Source organism: Nerophis lumbriciformis, linkage group LG29 (genome assembly GCF_033978685.3).
Source record: "Nerophis lumbriciformis linkage group LG29, RoL_Nlum_v2.1, whole genome shotgun sequence".
Lineage (NCBI taxonomy): Eukaryota > Metazoa > Chordata > Actinopteri > Syngnathiformes > Syngnathidae > Nerophis > Nerophis lumbriciformis.
The window spans coordinates 1,218,143-1,236,797 of NC_084576.2; the positions used below are offsets into that span (position 1 = coordinate 1,218,143).

The 18,655-nt window shown below is 40.8% G+C and overlaps 1 protein-coding gene across 1 annotated transcript in view; it reads left to right on the plus strand.

The window, feature by feature from the left end:
- fkbp16 (FKBP prolyl isomerase 16) overlaps positions 1-18,655 on the plus strand; it is a 179,870-nt gene that overhangs the window by 153,449 nt on the left and 7,766 nt on the right. The window contains exons 5-6 of the mRNA XM_061924413.1: positions 6,224-6,399; positions 6,618-6,695. Of these exons, the coding sequence (XP_061780397.1) occupies positions 6,224-6,399; positions 6,618-6,695 (254 nt within the window). The remainder of the gene's footprint in view (positions 1-6,223; positions 6,400-6,617; positions 6,696-18,655) is intronic.

Here is an 18,655-nt window from a genome sequence, read left to right on the forward strand (position 1 = left end):
CTCAGGTGTTATGAGAGCCCAGGTTGCTCTGATAGTGGCCTTCAACTCTTCTGCGTTTTTGGGTCTGGCATTCTGCATCTTCCTTTTCACAATACCCCACAGATTTTCTATGGGGCTAAGGTCAGGGGAGTTGGCGGGCCAATTTAGAACAGAAATACCGTGGTCCGTAAACCAGGCACGGGTAGATTTTGCGCTGTGTGCAGGCGCCAAGTCCTGTTGGAACTTGAAATCTCCATCTCCATAGAGCAGGTCAGCAGCAGGAAGCATGAAGTGCTCTAAAACTTGCTGGTAGACGGCTGCGTTGACCCTGGATCTCAGGAAACAGAGTGGACCGACACCAGCAGATGACATGGCACCCCAAACCATCACTGATGGTGGAAACTTTACACTAGACTTCAGGCAACGTGGATCCTGTGCCTCTCCTGTCTTCCTCCAGACTCTGGGACCTCGATTTCCAAAGGAAATGCAACATTTGCATGGTTGGGTGATGGTTTGGGGTGCCATGTCATCTGCTGGTGTCGGTCCACTCTGTTTCCTGAGATCCAGGGTCAACGCAGCCGTCTACCAGCAAGTTTTAGAGCACTTCATGCTTCCTGCTGCTGACCTGCTCTATGGAGATGGAGATTTCAAGTTCCAACAGGACTTGGCGCCTGCACACAGCGCAAAATCTACCCGTGCCTGGTTTACGGACCATGGTATTTCTGTTCTAAATTGGCCCGCCAACTCCCCTGACCTTAGCCCCATAGAAAATCTGTGGGGTATTGTGAAAAGGAAGATGCAGAATGCCAGACCCAAAAACGCAGAAGAGTTGAAGGCCACTATCAGAGCAACCTGGGCTCTCATAACACCTGAGCAGTGCCAGAAACTCATCGACTCCATGCCACGCCGCATTAACGCAGTAATTGAGGCAAAAGGAGCTCCAACCAAGTATTGAGTATTGTACATGCTCATATTTTTCATTTTCATACTTTTCAGTTGGCCAACATTTCTAAAAATCCCTTTTTTGTATTAGCCTTAAGTAATATTCTAATTTTGTGACACACGGAATTTTGGATTTTCATTTGTTGCCACTTCAAATCATCAAAATTAAATGAAATAAACATTTGAATGCATCAGTCTGTGTGCAATGAATAAATATAATGTACAAGTTACACCTTTTGAATGCAATTACTGAAATAAATCAAGTTTTTCAAAATATTCTAATTTACTGGCTTTTACCTGTATATATATATATAGTGTCTTTCTCGCCATTTCCGGGTTTAGGTTGGATGTCAAAGTTGACTAAGTTATGGCCACAACCTTCTACTAGAGGCATTTATAAAATATAATTAACTTTTACCAACTTAGGTGATGTATCAGCTCAATATGTTAATATAGCAGCATAAGCTGGTTACCTTTCTGTGATCGATGCGCCACTAAAAGTAGTTCCTTAACTTTAGCGCCAATAATAATAATATTGCTAATACTAGGTTAATACTCGGGTCACAAGATGTAAAGGGAGTATTGTTGCCGCTTTTTGGATATTTTTAGTCGGTTATCGATACCGCCGACACCAGTTATTGTTGCTGTGATAGATTCTTAAAAATATTTAATTTTGATACTTTTGATACTTTGGTTCTTTGAGACAATGTGTATCATTAACTGGAAGAGTGTAAAAAAGGCAGTAAACTTGTGAATGTGACAATGTCGGATGCTTTTGTTGAGTGTTATTTACACCTTGACATTTTTTGGGCGTAACAATAGATGGTAAAATTAATTGGAAATCTCATGTAAAAAATAGACAACAAACAAAGTAGCAAGAAACACTTCAATAATGAACAAAGCAAAACATGTTCTAGATCAAAAATCACTTCATATTCTCTACTGCTCGCTAATGTTACCATATCTGAGTTATTGTGTAGAAATATGTGTAAACAACTACAAATGTGCGCTTCATTCACTAACGGTGTTACAAAAAAGACCAATTACAATAATACATAATGTTGGTCAACGATTTGGTGCATTTGCAAACAGCTAAAATGACGTACAAAGCAAACTATAACCTGCTACCAATTCTGGCCAAACAATTTTTCTCAACAAAAGAGAAATATAACCTTAGAGGAAAATCTAATTTAAAACATTTGTATGCTCGCACAACACTTAAAACCTTTAGCATATCAGTATGTGGAATTAAATTATGGAATGGATTAACCAAATAAATCCAACAAAGCACCAATATGATTCAGTTTAAAGGCCTACTGAAACCCACTACTACCGACCACGCAGTCTGATAGTTTATACATCAATGATGAAATCTTATCATTGCAACACATGCCAATACGGCCGGGTTAGCTTACTAAAGTGCAATTTTAAATTTCGCACGGAATATCCTGCTGAAAACGTCTCGGTATGACGACGTCAGCGTGTGACGTCACGGATTGTAGAGGACATTTTGGGACAGCATGGTGGCCAGCTATTAAGTCGTCTGTTTTCATCGCAAAATTCCACAGTATTCTGGACATCTGTGTTGGTGAATCTTTTGCAATTTGTTCAATGAACAATGGAGACGGCAACGAAGAAAGCTGTAGGTGGGAAGCGGTGTATTGCGGCCGGCTGCAGCAACACAAACACGGCCGGTGTTTCATTGTTTACATTCCCGAAAGATGACAGTCAAGCTTTACCATTGGCCTGTGGAGAACTGGGACCACAGAGACTCTTACCAGGAGGACTTTGAGTTGGATACGCAGACACGGTACCGTGAGTACGCATGCAGCTGCGGCTTCCAAACATTTGATCGCTTGCCCGTACGTGCGTGCCGCTATGTGCATGTCACGTACGTAACTTTGGGGACTTTGGGGAAATATATGTGCTGTATGAACTTTGGGGAGGTGAACGGTACTTTGGGCTGTGGGATTGAGTGTGTTGTGCAGGTGTTTGAGTTGTATTGGCGGGTTATATGGACGGGAGGGGGGAGGTGTTTGTTATGCGGGATTAATTTGTGGCATATTAAATATAAGCCTGGTTGTGTTGTGGCTAATAGAGTATTGTGTTTTTTTACTGTTTTAGTCATTCCCAGCTGAATATCAGGTCCCACCCGCCTCTCACAGCATTTTCCCTATCTGAATCGCTCCCACTGCCCTCTAGTCCTTCACTCTCACTTTCCTCATCCACAAATCTTTCATCCTCGCTCAAATTAATGGGAAAATTGTCGCTTTCTCGGTCCGAATCGCTCTCGCTGCTGGTGGCCATGATTGTAAACAATGTGCAGATGTGAGGAGCTCCACAACCTGTGACGTCACGCTACTCGTCTGCTACTTCCGGTACAGGCAAGGCTTTTTTATCAACAACCAAAAGTTGCAAACTTTATCGTCGATGTTCTCTACTAAATCCTTTCAGCAAAAATATGGCAATATCGCGAAATGATCAAGTATGACACATAGAATGGACCTGCTATCCCCGTTTAAATAAGAAAATCGCATTTCAGTAGGCCTTTAAGAGACTGTTCAAACTACAAGTGTTCACAAAGTACACAGAACACTAAATATGATATCTTATGACATCTTAAACCCTTTTTTTAAAATGTTTTTTTATTTTATTGAGACAAAGATTACTTTTGTATTTAATATTTGTTTACTTACTATGGTATATTATTTGTTTATTATTGATTTGTTCAGTGTTATGTTACAGAGAACAAAGATATAGGATAACATTGCTATGGTATGAAAAGGGGTAGGATTAAAAAAGCTCTGCTTCTTCCTACTCCTTTTCGGATGTGCTGTAATGAAACAACTGAAAATATGTGATGAATTACGTTGTATCGTATGCATGTTCCATATAAACTGAAACTGAACTGAACATGTTCGGGCAATTGTATTGTGAAGTACTTTTTATTCTAATAGTAGTTTTTGTTCATTATTTGAATGTTTTTATTATTTTAATCATTTCCTTTTTTTATGCTTTGCAAAGTACACCATTTGTGTGTACTTTTTAGGATTTTGTTCTGTTTTTTTCTGTTGTATTATCGGCTATATTATGATTCACATAGCTACCTCAATATACTTCAAAGTTTGAAATAAATAGCTATATTGCATTTAGAGATGTCCGATAATGGCTTTTTTTGCCGATATCCGATATTCCGATATTGTCCAACTCTTAATTACCGATTCCGATGTCAACCGATACCGACGTGGAATTAACACATTATTATGCCTAATTTTGTTGTGATGCATTAAACAATGTAACAAGGTTTTCCAAAATAAATCAACTCAAGTTATGGGAAAAAAATGCCAACATGGCACTGCCATATTTATTATTGAAGTCACAAAGTGCATTCTTTTTTTTAACATGCCTCAAAACAGCAGCTTGGAATTTGGGACATGCTCTCCCTGAGAGAGCATGAAAGTTAAAGTTAAAGTTAAAGTACCAATGATTGTCACACACACACACTAGGTGTGGCGAGATTATTCTCTGCATTTGACCCATCACCCTTGATCACCCCCTGGGAGGTGAGGGGAGCAGTGGGCAGCGGCGGCGGCCGCGCCCGGGAATCATTTTGGTGATTTAACCCCCAATTCCAACCCTTGATGCTGAGTGCCAAGCAGGGAGGTAATGGCTCCCATTTTTATAGTCTTTGGTATGACTCGGCCGGGGTTTGAACTCACAACCTACCGATCTCAGGGCGGACACTCTAACCACTAGGCCACTGAGTAGGTTATGAAGAGGTTGAGATGGGCGGGGTTGAGGTGGGGGGGGGTAGGGGGTAGTGGGGGTGTATATTGTAGCATCCCGGAAGAGTTAGTGCTGCAAGGGGTTCTGGGTATTTGTTCTGTTGTGTTACGGTGCGGATGTTCTCCCGAAATGTGTTTGTCATTCTTGTTTGGTGTGGGTTAACAGTGTGGCGCATATTTGTAACAGTGTTAAGGTTGTTTATACGGCCACCCTCAGTGTGAGTTGTATGGCTGTTGACCAAGTATGCTTGGCATTCACTTGTGTGTGTGAAAAGCCGTAGATATTATGTGATTGGGCCGGCACGCAAAGGCAGTGACTTTAGGGTTTATTGGCGCTCTGTACTTCTCCCTACGTCCGTGTACACAGCGGCGTTTTAAAAAGTCATACATTTTACTTTTTGAGACCGATACCGATAATTTCAAATATCACATTTTGAAGCATTTATCGGCCGATAATATCGGACTGCCGATATTATCTCTAATTGCATTCTTTATGCCATGAGGCATGTTATTTGTATTTTTTTAATTTTAGCAGACACATTAGGTATTTTTGCACAAAGTATCGGTATCAGATCGGTATCGCCTGGATTTTACTGTTTACTGACTCAAATTAACTCCATTGTTAGCTGACTTTTATGCACGTTTGTTTACGAGTTAGAATGCATAAAAAAAGAAAAACTTTTCTTTTCTCACATAGGAATTGTGAATGATGGGCAAATATTTAAAAAAAAAAAAGTCCAGTTCCACTTATGATGTGCGATACACCGTGACGATTACAATGTACAAGTGGCGAATTACGTAATAGTGTTTATGTACAAAGTGGAGGCGTGGTCAAACACAGCTCATTAGCATTAAAGCGACACGCACACACGTTTACGCTCGTTTCAGTCTGTGTTGTGTCAGTCAGCAAAAATAAATGCATTTACACTTCATTTATGAATCATTTTGTGAGTTAATGTGCCGGATAGTCAAGTTTCAAGGTTATGAATATTCAATGAGCGCATGAACTGCAACCACAGCGAGCAAACACATTAGTTAATGAAATAATCCTTCTTATCCAAATTGAATGAAAGCGGATCGTGTGAGGATTTATGACAATAAGGGTGAGACAGTCGCATTACCCATCATGCTTAGGGGCCACCAAGAAGAGCTCAGTGATGAAATGGCACAGCTGAAGTAAAGTAACACACACACTAGGTGTGGCGAAATTATTCTCTGCATTTGACCCATCACCCTTGATCACCCCTTGGGAGGTGAGGGGAGCAGTGAGCAGCAGCGGTGGCCACGCCCGGGTATCATTTTTGGTGATTTAACCCCCAATTCCAACCCTTGATGCTGAGTGCCAAGCAGGGAGGTAATGGGTCCAATTTGTATAGTCTTTGGTACGACTCGGCCGGGGTTTGAACTCACAACCTACCGATCTCAGGGCGGACACTCTAACCAGGACTGAAAATGAAAGCGTCTCCATTTTAGTGCCACCGGACTGAAGGCCAACTTCCTGGCATCTTCCTCCCCAGGTGGCGGCGTGAAGCAGGAGGAGGACCAGGAGGTGCACGACTACAGAGTCAAGTGTTTGAACAACTTGGCCACGGCTCAGCTCAGACTGGAGCAGAGCACCAAGGCGCTCAGCACCAGCAGAGACGTTCTGGCCCTGGATTCCAACAACGTCAAGGCCCTCTTCAGGGCGGGAAAGGTCATGTTTGTTTTTCTCCACCAGTTTTTACAGTCTCTGTAAAGCCAACTGAAACTAATTTAAATCAAGAAAAAAATGATATTAAACATGCGAATTGAAGCTTTGGTCTTCAGTTAGCAACTGTCCTCACTTTGTGCATATGTCAAGTCCTTTTCTTGGCAAGGTGGCACCTATTATGAATAACTTGCGCTGATTGTATATGACACGTTTCTGTGCAGATTCTATCCGACATGAGAAAATACACAGAGGCCATGGAGCTGCTCAAGAAGGCCTTGAAACTGGAGCCCACCACCAAGGTGAGACCACAATGACCGGGAAACCTCACAAGTTCAAGTCTCACAATAGATTATTGTTAGCATGTAGCCAATTTTGTGGATATAAAACTAAAAGTCATGCATATTGTTACTTGGCGCTCTCTTAACCACATACTTGCCAACCTTCAGACCTCCAATTTCAGGAGGGGGCGTGGTCGGGGGCGTGGTTAAGAGGGGAGGAGTCAAGTATTTCATATATATATATTTATAAGAAATACTTGACTTTCAGTAAATTCTAGCTATATATACACAGGTAAAAGCCAGTAAATTAGAATATTTTGAAAAACTTGATTTATTTCAGTAATTGCATTCAAAAGGTGTAACTTGTACATTATATTTATTCATTGCACACAGACTGATGCATTCAAATGTTTATTTCATTTAATTTTGATGATTTGAAGTGGCAACAAATGAAAATCCAAAATTCCGTGTGTCACAAAATTAGAATATTACTTAAGGCTAATACAAAAAAGGGATTTTTAGAAATGTTGGCCAACTGAAAAGTATGAAAATGAAAAATATGAGCATGTACAATACTCAATACTTGGTTGGAGCTCCTTTTGCCTCAATTACTGCGTTAATGCGGCGTGGCATGGAGTCGATGAGTTTCTGGCACTGCTCAGGTGTTATGAGAGCCCAGGTTGCTCTGATAGTGGCCTTCAACTCTTCTGCGTTTTTGGGTCTGGCATTCTGCATCTTCCTTTTCACAATACCCCACAGATTTTCTATGGGGCTAAGGTCAGGGGAGTTGGCGGGCCAATTTAGAACAGAAATACCATGGTCTGTAAACCAGGCACGGGTAGATTTTGCGCTGTGTGCAGGCGCCAAGTCCTGTTGGAACTTGAAATCTCCATCTCCATAGAGCAGGTCAGCAGCAGGAAGCATGAAGTGCTCTAAAACTTGCTGGTAGACGGCTGCGTTGACCCTGGATCTCAGGAAACAGAGTGGACCGACACCAGCAGATGACATGGCACCCCAAACCATCACCCAACCATGCAAATTTTGCATTTCCTTTGGAAATCGAGGTCCCAGAGTCTGGAGGAAGACAGGAGAGGCACAGGATCCACGTTGCCTGAAGTCTAGTGTAAAGTTTCCACCATCAGTGATGGTTTGGGGTGCCATGTCATCTGCTGGTGTCGGTCCACTCTGTTTCCTTGAGGCAAAAGGAGCTCCAACCAAGTATTGAGTATTGTACATGCTCATATTTTTCATTTTCATACTTTTCAGTTGGCCAACATTTCTAAAAATCCCTTTTTTGTATTAGCCTTAAGTAATATTCTAATTTTGTGACACACGGAATTTTGGATTTTCATTTGTTGCCACTTCAAATCATCAAAATTAAATGAAATAAACATTTGAATGCATCAGTCTGTGTGCAATGAATAAATATAATGTACAAGTTACACCTTTTGAATGCAATTACTGAAATAAATCAAGTTTTTCAAAATATTCTAATTTACTGGCTTTTACCTGTATATATATATATATATATATATATATATATATATATATATATATATATATATATATATATATATATATATATATATATATATATATATATATATATATATATATATAATAAGAGAAATACTTGAATTTCAGTGTTCATTTATTTACACATATACACACACATAACACTCATTTACTCATTGTTGAGTTAAGGGTTGAATTGTCCATCCTTGTTCTATTCTCTGTCACTATTTTTCAAATAATGCTGAACACCCTCTCTGATGATGCATTCTGCTTCGTCTCCTTGTTGTGTGCGCAGTTGTGCACTGCACTCTCTAAAAGCCCTAGATGTTATTGTCACACATGCATGTACAGTAGATGGCAGTATTGTCCTGTTTAAGAGTGTCACAACATTGCTGTTTACGGCAGACAAACTGCTTTACGGTAGACGAAAACGTGACTACTGTTGTTGTGTGCTGTTATCGCGCTGGGAGGACGTTAATGAAACTGCCTAACAATAAACCCACATAAGAAACCAAGAACTTGCCCTCCTCCATCATTCTACAGTTATAACGTGATTGGGCAGGCACGCTGTTTATATTGTGGGAAAGCGGACGTGAAAAGAGGCTGTCGACACGTCACTCAGGTCCGTCTGAATTTCGGGAGATTTTCGGGAGAAAATTTGTCCCGGGAGGTTTTTGGGAGAGGCGCGGAATTTCGGGAGTCTCCCGGAAAATCCGGGAGGGTTGGCAAGTATGCTTAACCATGAATTGATTAGCGTGGACCCCGACTTAAACAAGTTGAAAAACTTATTGGGGTGTTACCATTTAGTGGTCAATTGTACGGAATATGTACTGTACTGTGCAATCTACTAATAAAAGTTTCAATCAATCAAAATCAATCAATCTTTAGTCAATTTTGTGGGTAGAAAACTAAAAGTCATGTATATTGTTACTTAGCTCTATCTTACTAGTATGCTAAATGTCAGTATTTTAGCAAATTTTGTAGCTATAAAACTGAAAGTCCTGAATACTGTTGCTTGGTGTTATCTTTCTAGCATACTGTTAACATTTAGCCAATTTCGTAGGAATAAAACTAAACGTTATTTGGCTCTATCTTGCTAGCATGCACTGTTAACATTTTAACCAATTTGGTAGGTACAACACTAAAAGTCATGACTATTTTTAATTGGTGCTATCTTACTAGGATGCTAACTGTCAGTATTTAGCTAAGTTTGTAGGCATACAACTTAAAGTACTGCATGCTGTCTTTCTAGCATGCTGTTAACATTTAGCCAATTTTAAAAAAGGTATAAACTAAAAGTCATTGCTAGTAATACTTGGCTTTATCTGGCGAGCATGCTAACTGATAGCTTGAAGCCAATTTTAAAGGTATATAATGAAAAGTCATTGATAATAATGCGGGTGGTGGAGTGGTTAGTACAAAACTAAAAATCATGGATCTTGTTACTTGGCGCTGTGTTGCTATGCTAACTGTTAACATTAAGCTGATGTTGTGATAAAACTAAAAGTCCTGATATCGTTACTTGGTGCTATCTTGCTAACATCAGCATTTCAGACAATTTTGTAGATACATAACTTAAAGTCCTGGATACTGTTACTTGGTGTTATCTTTCCAGCATGCTGTTAACATTTAGCCAATTTCATAGGAATAAAACTAAAAGTCCTGGATATTGTTATTTGGCTCTATCTTGCTAGCATGCTAACTGTTAACATTTTGACCAATTTGGTAGGTACAAAACTAAAAGTCATGGATATTTTTACTTAGCTCTCTCTTACTAGCATGCTAACTGTCAGCATTTTAGCAAATTTTGTAGCTATAAAGCCAAAAGTCCTGAATACTGTTACTTGGTGTTATCTTTCTAGCATGCTGTTAACATTTAGCCAATTTTGTAGGAATAAAACTAAAAGTCCTGGATATTGTTACTTGGCTCTATGTTGCTAGCATGTTAACATTTTAACCAATTTAGTAGGTACATCGCTAAAAGTCATGGCTATTTTTAATTGGCGCTATCTTATTAGGATGCTAACTGTCAGCATTTTAGCAAACTTTGTAGGTATACAACTTAAAGTACTGGATGCTGTCTTTCTAGCATGCTGTTAACATTTAGCCAATTTCGTAGGTAAAAAACTAAAAGTGCTGGATTTTGTTACATAGCTCCATCTTGCTAGCATGCTAGCCTAACATTTTAACCAAATTGGTCGGTACAAAACCAAAAATTCATGGATATTTTTACTTGGCGCTATCTTGCTAGGGTGCCAACTGTTTTCATGGTAACTGTTAACATTTAGCCTATTTTATAGGTATACAACTAAAAGTTGTGGATAAGTTACTTGGCACTGTCTTGCTAACATGCAAACTGTCAACATTTTGCCTACATTTCTGGGTATTAAACTAAAAGTCATGGATATACGTATGTGGGCTTTGTACCGAGGATGTCGTTGTGGCTTGTGCAGCCCTTTGAGACACTTGTGATTTAGGGCTATATAAATAAACATTGATTGATTGATTGATTGATTGGTTCTTGGCAATATCTTTTTAACCAAGTTTGTGGGTATACAACTTAGTGTTCATAGCAACGTCCCTTTTTGATCCTTCGATGTCGGCTCATTGTGAAGCAGAATTCACCAAGCCTTGGATTGTTCACACACTAATATGGAATGTGAGCTGGGTTTAGACCGTCGTGAGACAGGTTAGTTTTACCCTACTGATGATGTGTTGTCGCGATAGTAATCAGTTAGCGCTGTCTTGCTAGCATGCTAACTGTCATTGTTTTAACCAATTTTGTGGCTATAAAACCGAAAGTAATGGATATTTTTACTTGGTGTTATCTTGCTAGCATGATACCTGTTAACATTTTCGCCACTTTTGTGGGTGTAGAATTAAAAGTCATGGATGTTATTTTCTTCCCGGTAAGGTCTATTCAGGTGTACTGGAGAGGAGGCTATGCCGGATAGTCGAACCTCGGATTCAGGAGGAACAGTGTGGTTTTCGTCCTGGTCGTGGAACTGTGGACCAGCTCTATACTCTCGGCAGGGTCCTTGAGGGTGCATGGGAGTTTGCCCAACCAGTCTACATTTGCTTTGTGGACTTGGAGAAGGCATTCGACCGTGTCCCTCGGGAAGTCCTGTGGGGAGTGCTCAGAGAGTATGGGGTTTCGGACTGTCTGATTGTGGCGGTCCGCTCCCTGTATGATCAGTGTCAGAGCTTGGTTTGCATTGCCGGCAGTAAGTCGGACACGTTTCCGGTGAGGGTTGGACTCCGCCAAGGCTGCCCTTTGTCACCGATTCTGTTCATAACTTTTATGGACAGAATTTCTAGGCGCAGTCAAGGCTTTGAGGGGATCCGGTTTGGTGGCTGCAGGATTAGGTCTCTGCTTTTTGCAGATGATTTGGTCCTGATGGCTTCATCTGGCCAGGATCTTCAGCTCTCACTGGATCGGTTCGCAGAGTGTGAAGCGACTGGGATGAGAATCAGCACCTCCAAGTCCGAGTCCATGGTTCTCTCCCGGAAAAGGGTGGAGTGCCATCTCCGGGTTGGGGAGGAGATCTTGCCCCAAGTGGAGGAGTTCAAGTACCTCGGAGTCTTGTTCACGAGTGAGGGAAGAGTGGATCGTGAGATCGACAGGCGGATCGGTGCGGCGTCTTCAGTAATGTGGACGCTGTATCGATCCGTTGTGGTGAAGAAGGAGCTGAGCCGGAAGGCAAAGCTCTCAATTTACCGGTCGATCTACGTTCCCATCCTCACCTATGGTCATGAGCTTTGGGTTATGACCGAAAGGACAAGATCACGGGTACAAGCGGCCGAAATGAGTTTCCTACGCCGGGTGGCGGGGCTCTCCCTTAGAGATAGGGTGAGAAGCTCTGTCATCCGGGGGGAGCTCAAAGTAAAGCCACTGCTCCTCCACATGGAGAGGAGCCAGATGAGGTGGTTCGGGCATCTGGTCAGGATGCCACCCGAGCGCCTCCCTAAGGAGGTGTTTAGGGCATGTCCGACCGGTAGGAGGCCACGAGGAAGACCCAGGACACGTTGGGAAGACTATGTCTCCCGGCTGGCCTGGGAACGCCTCGGGATCCCCCGGGAGGAGCTGGACGAAGTGGCTGGGGAGAGGGAAGTCTGGGCTTCCCTGCTTAGGCTGCTGCCCCCGCGACCCGACCTCGGATAAGCGGAAGAAGATGGATGGATGGATGTTATTTAGCGCTATCTTGCTAGCATGCTAACTGTCAGCATTTTAAGAAAGTGTGTGGGTATAAAACAAAAAGTTATGAATATTGTACGGAAAATGGTGGAACGCTACTTTAAGTCCCAGAATGTTTTACTCAAAATAGAGGGAGTGTGTGTTTAAAATGTTTTTGTTTGTAAAGTGATTTTAGTACTTTTTATCTCCAAGGTTTCTCATTGTCCCATTGGGTTGAGTTTTTCCTTGCCCTGATGTGGGATCTGAGCCGAGAATGTCGTTGTGGCCTGTGCAGCCCTTTGAGACACTCCTGATTTAGGGCTACATAAATAAACGTTGATTGATTGATTAATTGATTGATTGATAGTATTTGGGCCAAAACCTTTGATAAACGGGACAAATTATTCCCATTTCTTGGCTATATAGACTTTTTATGAATCACTTACAATTAAAATCCTTCAAATGCATTGAATTAAAATTCCAAATTCTGATACACAAGCCTGCTGTGCACACAGGAACGCTCTGTGTTTTTGGCGAGTTGGGAAAAAAAATAGCGTCCACCACACAGGTGTCAACTCAATAAATAATGGCATCGGTGTGTAACACATGTGTTTCGCCTAAGCACACACAGAGCCACCTGACACAACACAACTACAGAAGAACAAGGTGTGTTTTTAAAAACACAGAGCGAGAGGATATAGTTTTTACGTTTGATACTCATAAAAAAGCACATTTTTTATAGAACATTGTTCCAAAGTCCCTTTTTGAATAACTGGGGATCTTTAAGAATAAAAAAATAAATCCATCCATCCCATCCATTTTCTACCGCTTATTCCCTTTTGGGGTCGCGGGGGGCGCTGGAGCCTATCTCAGCTACAATCGGGCGGAAGGCGGGGTACACCCCTAATTTCATATATTTTAAAATAAAACATGTGTTCCTTTGTGTCCATCATTGATGTAGTGTGTAATTCACTTTGGCACCAGTGTGTATCCACACAATGTAGCATTGTGTAGTGACACACAATGTAACACTGTCTAATGTGTTTGATGCACTTGTGTGACTTCTAACCCTGTTGATCATATGCACTTTATGGGTTGGATTAAGAACAAAGCAAATGTTTATTATACATTCAGTGTTTTTGAGCCTGGACTACAGCTGAGAACAGAAATTTTGGCCATGCTCACAAGTGTCCATATGTCCACACTATCATATCGTGACCATCGACACAAACTGTCTAGACTAAACCAAAATATCTGCTGCTCTGGTAATTACAGCCTGGTCGAAATTCTTTGAACTTGATTTAGCAGCACTGTGAGAAAGAACTGCAGTCTGACGGTGATGGCGGGAGACAAAAATGCAAACAGAGGACCGTCGACTTGAGCTATTCGCACTAAACGCTCAAAAGTAAGGCTCCACTTTTCAAAATGCGCTAGCTAGTTGCTAATGTGCATTGGACATTCCATAGACATGCTACTGGTTAGCATCAGTGATTTTACATGGTCATGTCACCAAATTTGGTAACAAAAAGTACAACTGAGACGCACGTTACAATCGAACACCTGGTGTGTAATAAGTACAACACTTACAGTACAAACACTTTATAGAGCGCAACAAAAAACGAGTGTAGACGACTTCCTAACTATGGCAACACATTATGGACAAATGAGATTCAGAAGTGTAAAAAAAACAGCTCACTGGTAAATACTGAATACAAAATAGTACTGAATCACCACGAAAACACACAAAAGTACTGAACATTGGTACTGATAGTAATTCCCAGGTGCTGTAAATTGGTGTTGTATCAGTTTATAGGTGTAAAGGTACTATTGTCGTTGTGGCTTGTGCAGCCCTTTGAGACACTTGTGATTTAGGGCTATATAAATAAAGATTGATTGATTGATATTCCATACATAAACAGTAAGTTAATAGGTTATGCTTCCTGCTGGACATTAGGAAAATGACATCTGTGGAACCAGGTTCTTTTTATTCATGAACATTCATAAAATGTTTCGGTAAAAAAAATGACTGATAAAAATGTTCCCCCCATTATTTTTATTACATTTTAAACTTGTATTTCCATTTTCACTTCGCTAATTGAGGTATAACGTTTTACTGCCCTCTATTGGACGTAACGGTGGAAAGCTAATTAATTGTATCAACTTTATTTCACTAGTTTTTACAAAATGTATCAACAGCACTTGTACTTATTAGCTTTACTGTCATTTAAAAAAAACATTCATATTCATACATTAAGTTTATACAATTATAGTCAAATTTTTTAATTGAAAGTCAAATCATAACATTTTACTGCCTCCTGATAGACATAGAAACCACAAACACCTGTGGATTTTAGTTCTACATTTTTCATTACTATAATCAGTAGTAGTATTTTTCATAATAGTAATATACACTACCGTTCAAAAGTTTGGGGTCACCCAAACAATTTTGTGTTTTCCATGAAAAGTCACACTTATTCACCACCATACGTTGTGAAATGAATAGAAAATAGAGTCAAGACATTGACAAGGTTAGAAATAATGATTTGTATTTGAAATAAGATTTTTTTTACATCAAACTTTGCTTTCGTCAAAGAATCCTCCATTTGCAGCAATTACAGCATTGCAGACCTTTGGCATTCTCGCTGTTAATTTGTTGAGGTAATCTGGAGAAATTGCACCCCACGCTTCTAGAAGCAGCTCCCACAAGCTGGATTGGTTGGATGGGCACTTCTTGCGTACCATACGGTCAAACTGCTCCCACAACAGCTCAATGGGGTTCAGATCTGGTGACTGCGCTGGCCACTCCATTACCGATAGAATACCAGCTGCCTGCTTCTTCTCTAAATAGTTCTTGCACAATTTGGAGGTGTGTTTTGGGTCATTGTCCTGTTGTAGCATGAAATTGGCTCCAATCAAGCGCTGTCCACTGGGTATGGCATGGCGTTGCAAAATGGAGTGATAGCCTTCCTTATTCAGAATCCCTTTTACCCTGTACAAATCTCCCACCTTACCAGCACCAAAGCAACCCCAGATCATCACATGACCTCCACCATGCTTAACAGATGGCGTCAGGCATTCTTCCAGCATCTTTTCAGTTGTTCTGCATCTCACAAACGTTCTTCTTTGTGATCCAAACACCTCAAACTTGGATTCATCCGTCCACAACACTTTTTTCCAGTCTTCCTCTGTCCAATGTCTGTGTTCTTTTGCCCATCTTAATCTTTTTCTTTCATTGGCCAGTCTCAGATATGGCTTTTTCTTTGCCACTCTGCCTTGAAGCCCAGAATCCCGCAGCCGCCTCTTCACTGTAGATGTTGACACTGGTGTTTTGCGGGTACTATTTAATGAAGATGCCAGTTGGGGACCTGTGAGGCGTCTGTTTCTCAAACTAGAGACTCTAATGTACTTATCTTCTTGCTCAGTTGTGCAACGCGGCCTTCCACTTCTTTTTCTACTCTGGTTAGAGCCTGTTTGTGCTGTCCTCTGAAGGGAGTAGTACACACCGTTGTAGGAAATCTTCAATTTCTTAGCAATTTCTCGCATGGAATAGCCTTCATTTCTAAGAACAAGAATAGACTGTCGAGTTTCAGATGAAAGTTCTCTTTTTCTGGCCATTTTGAGCGTTTAATTGACCTCACAAATGTGATGCTCCAGAAACTCAATCTGCTCAAAGGAAGGTCAGTTTTGTAGCTTTTGTAACAAGCTAAACTGTTTTCAGATGTGTGAACATGATTGCACAAGGGTTTTCTAATCATCAATTAGCCTTCTGAGCCAATGAGCAAACACATTGTACCATTAGAACACTGGAGTGATAGTTGCTGGAAATGGGCCTCTAGACACCTATGTAGATATTGCACCAAAAACCAGACATTTGCAGCTGGAATAGTCATTTACCACATTAGCAATGTATAGAGTGTATTTCTTTAAAGTTAAGACTAGTTTAAAGTTATCTTCATTGAAGAGTATACAGTGCTTTTCCTTCAAAAATAAGGACATTTCCATGTGACCCCAAACTTTTGAACGGTAGTGTAGCAGTCGTAACATTCATCTGCATTTTTTTTCCTTTTGTATCTAGAAACAAGTCAAATGACAAGAATGAGTTTATACAGCAATTCCCTTTAAATAGTTTGAATACATGTTCCTGTGGGCATTGGCCGAATTAGAGGTAACGTTTTACTGACATCTGTTGGACATTATAGAAACTGCACAAGATGTTTATCATTTTTGAACATTTCAATGTATTAATAATAATAATATTGTTATTGTTATTGTTATTGTTATTATTATTATTATTATTGCGGTGTATACATTTAAAATGTCATCCAAACGCTGCAACAGACTAAAACGTGAAGTTATTGACATTGATGGCGCGTTAGACTGAACTACAGGTAAAAGCCAGTAAATTAGAATATTTTGAAAAACTTGATTTATTTCAGTAATTGCATTCAAAAGGTGTAACTTGTACATTATATTTATTCATTGCACACAGACTGATGCATTCAAATGTTTATTTCATTTAATTTTGATGATTTGAAGTGGCAACAAATGAAAATCCAAAATTCCGTGTGTCACAAAATTAGAATATTACTTAAGGCTAATACAAAAAAGGGATTTTTAGAAATGTTGGCCAACTGAAAAGTATGAAAATGAAAAATATGAGCATGTACAATACTCAATACTTGGTTGGAGCTCCTTTTGCCTCAATTACTGCGTTAATGCGGCGTGGCATGGAGTCGATGAGTTTCTGGCACTGCTCAGGTGTTATGAGAGCCCAGGTTGCTCTGATAGTGGCCTTCAACTCTTCTGCGTTTTTGGGTCTGGCATTCTGCATCTTCCTTTTCACAATACCCCACAGATTTTCTATGGGGCTAAGGTCAGGGGAGTTGGCGGGCCAATTTAGAACAGAAATACCATGGTCCGTAAACCAGGCACGGGTAGATTTTGCGCTGTGTGCAGGCGCCAAGTCCTGTTGGAACTTGAAATCTCCATCTCCATAGAGCAGGTCAGCAGCAGGAAGCATGAAGTGCTCTAAAACTTGCTGGTAGACGGCTGCGTTGACCCTGGATCTCAGGAAACAGAGTGGACCGACACCAGCAGATGACATGGCACCCCAAACCATCACCCAACCATGCAAATTTTGCATTTCCTTTGGAAATCGAGGTCCCAGAGTCTGGAGGAAGACAGGAGAGGCACAGGATCCACGTTGCCTGAAGTCTAGTGTAAAGTTTCCACCATCAGTGATGGTTTGGGGTGCCATGTCATCTGCTGGTGTCGGTCCACTCTGTTTCCTGAGATCCAGGGTCAACGCAGCCGTCTACCAGCAAGTTTTAGAGCACTTCATGCTTCCTGCTGCTGACCTGCTCTATGGAGATGGAGATTTCAAGTTCCAACAGGACTTGGCGCCTGCACACAGCGCAAAATCTACCCGTGCCTGGTTTACGGACCACGGTATTTCTGTTCTAAATTGGCCCGCCAACTCCCCTGACCTTAGCCCCATAGAAAATCTGTGGGGTATTGTGAAAAGGAAGATGCAGAATGCCAGACCCAAAAACGCAGAAGAGTTGAAGGCCACTATCAGAGCAACCTGGGCTCTCATAACACCTGAGCAGTGCCAGAAACTCATCGACTCCATGCCACGCCGCATTAACGCAGTAATTGAGGCAAAAGGAGCTCCAACCAAGTATTGAGTATTGTACATGCTCATATTTTTCATTTTCATACTTTTCAGTTGGCCAACATTTCTAAAAATCCCTTTTTTGTATTAGCCTTAAGTAATATTCTAATTTTGTGACACACGGAATTTTGGATTTTCATTTGTTGCCACTTCAAATCATCAAAATTAAATGAAATAAACATTTGAATGCATCAGTCTGTGTGCAATGAATAAATATAATGTACAAGTTACACCTTTTGAATGCAATTACTGAAATAAATCAAGTTTTTCAAAATATTCTAATTTACTGGCTTTTACCTGTAGTGATGGGTCCGGCAACACCGATGCATCGGCGCATGCGTCGAGCTCATAGAGCGAAACCCTGTGTCGGTGCGCGTACCGCTTTTAGAAAGTCACGTGACCGATCATGAGCTGTTTTGGTCACGTGACCGATACGCCAACTGTGTCGCACTGACGCCTCCTCTGTGCCCTGTGAGCGGCTCTTTTCTACAGCCGGAGAAATAATAACTAAGAAGAGAAAGCGTCTAAAATTGAATACGTTGGAAAAACTGTTTTTTTTTTTAATAAAAATGTGTAAAAAAAAAAAAATAATAATAATAATTTCCAGGTCCACAAGCA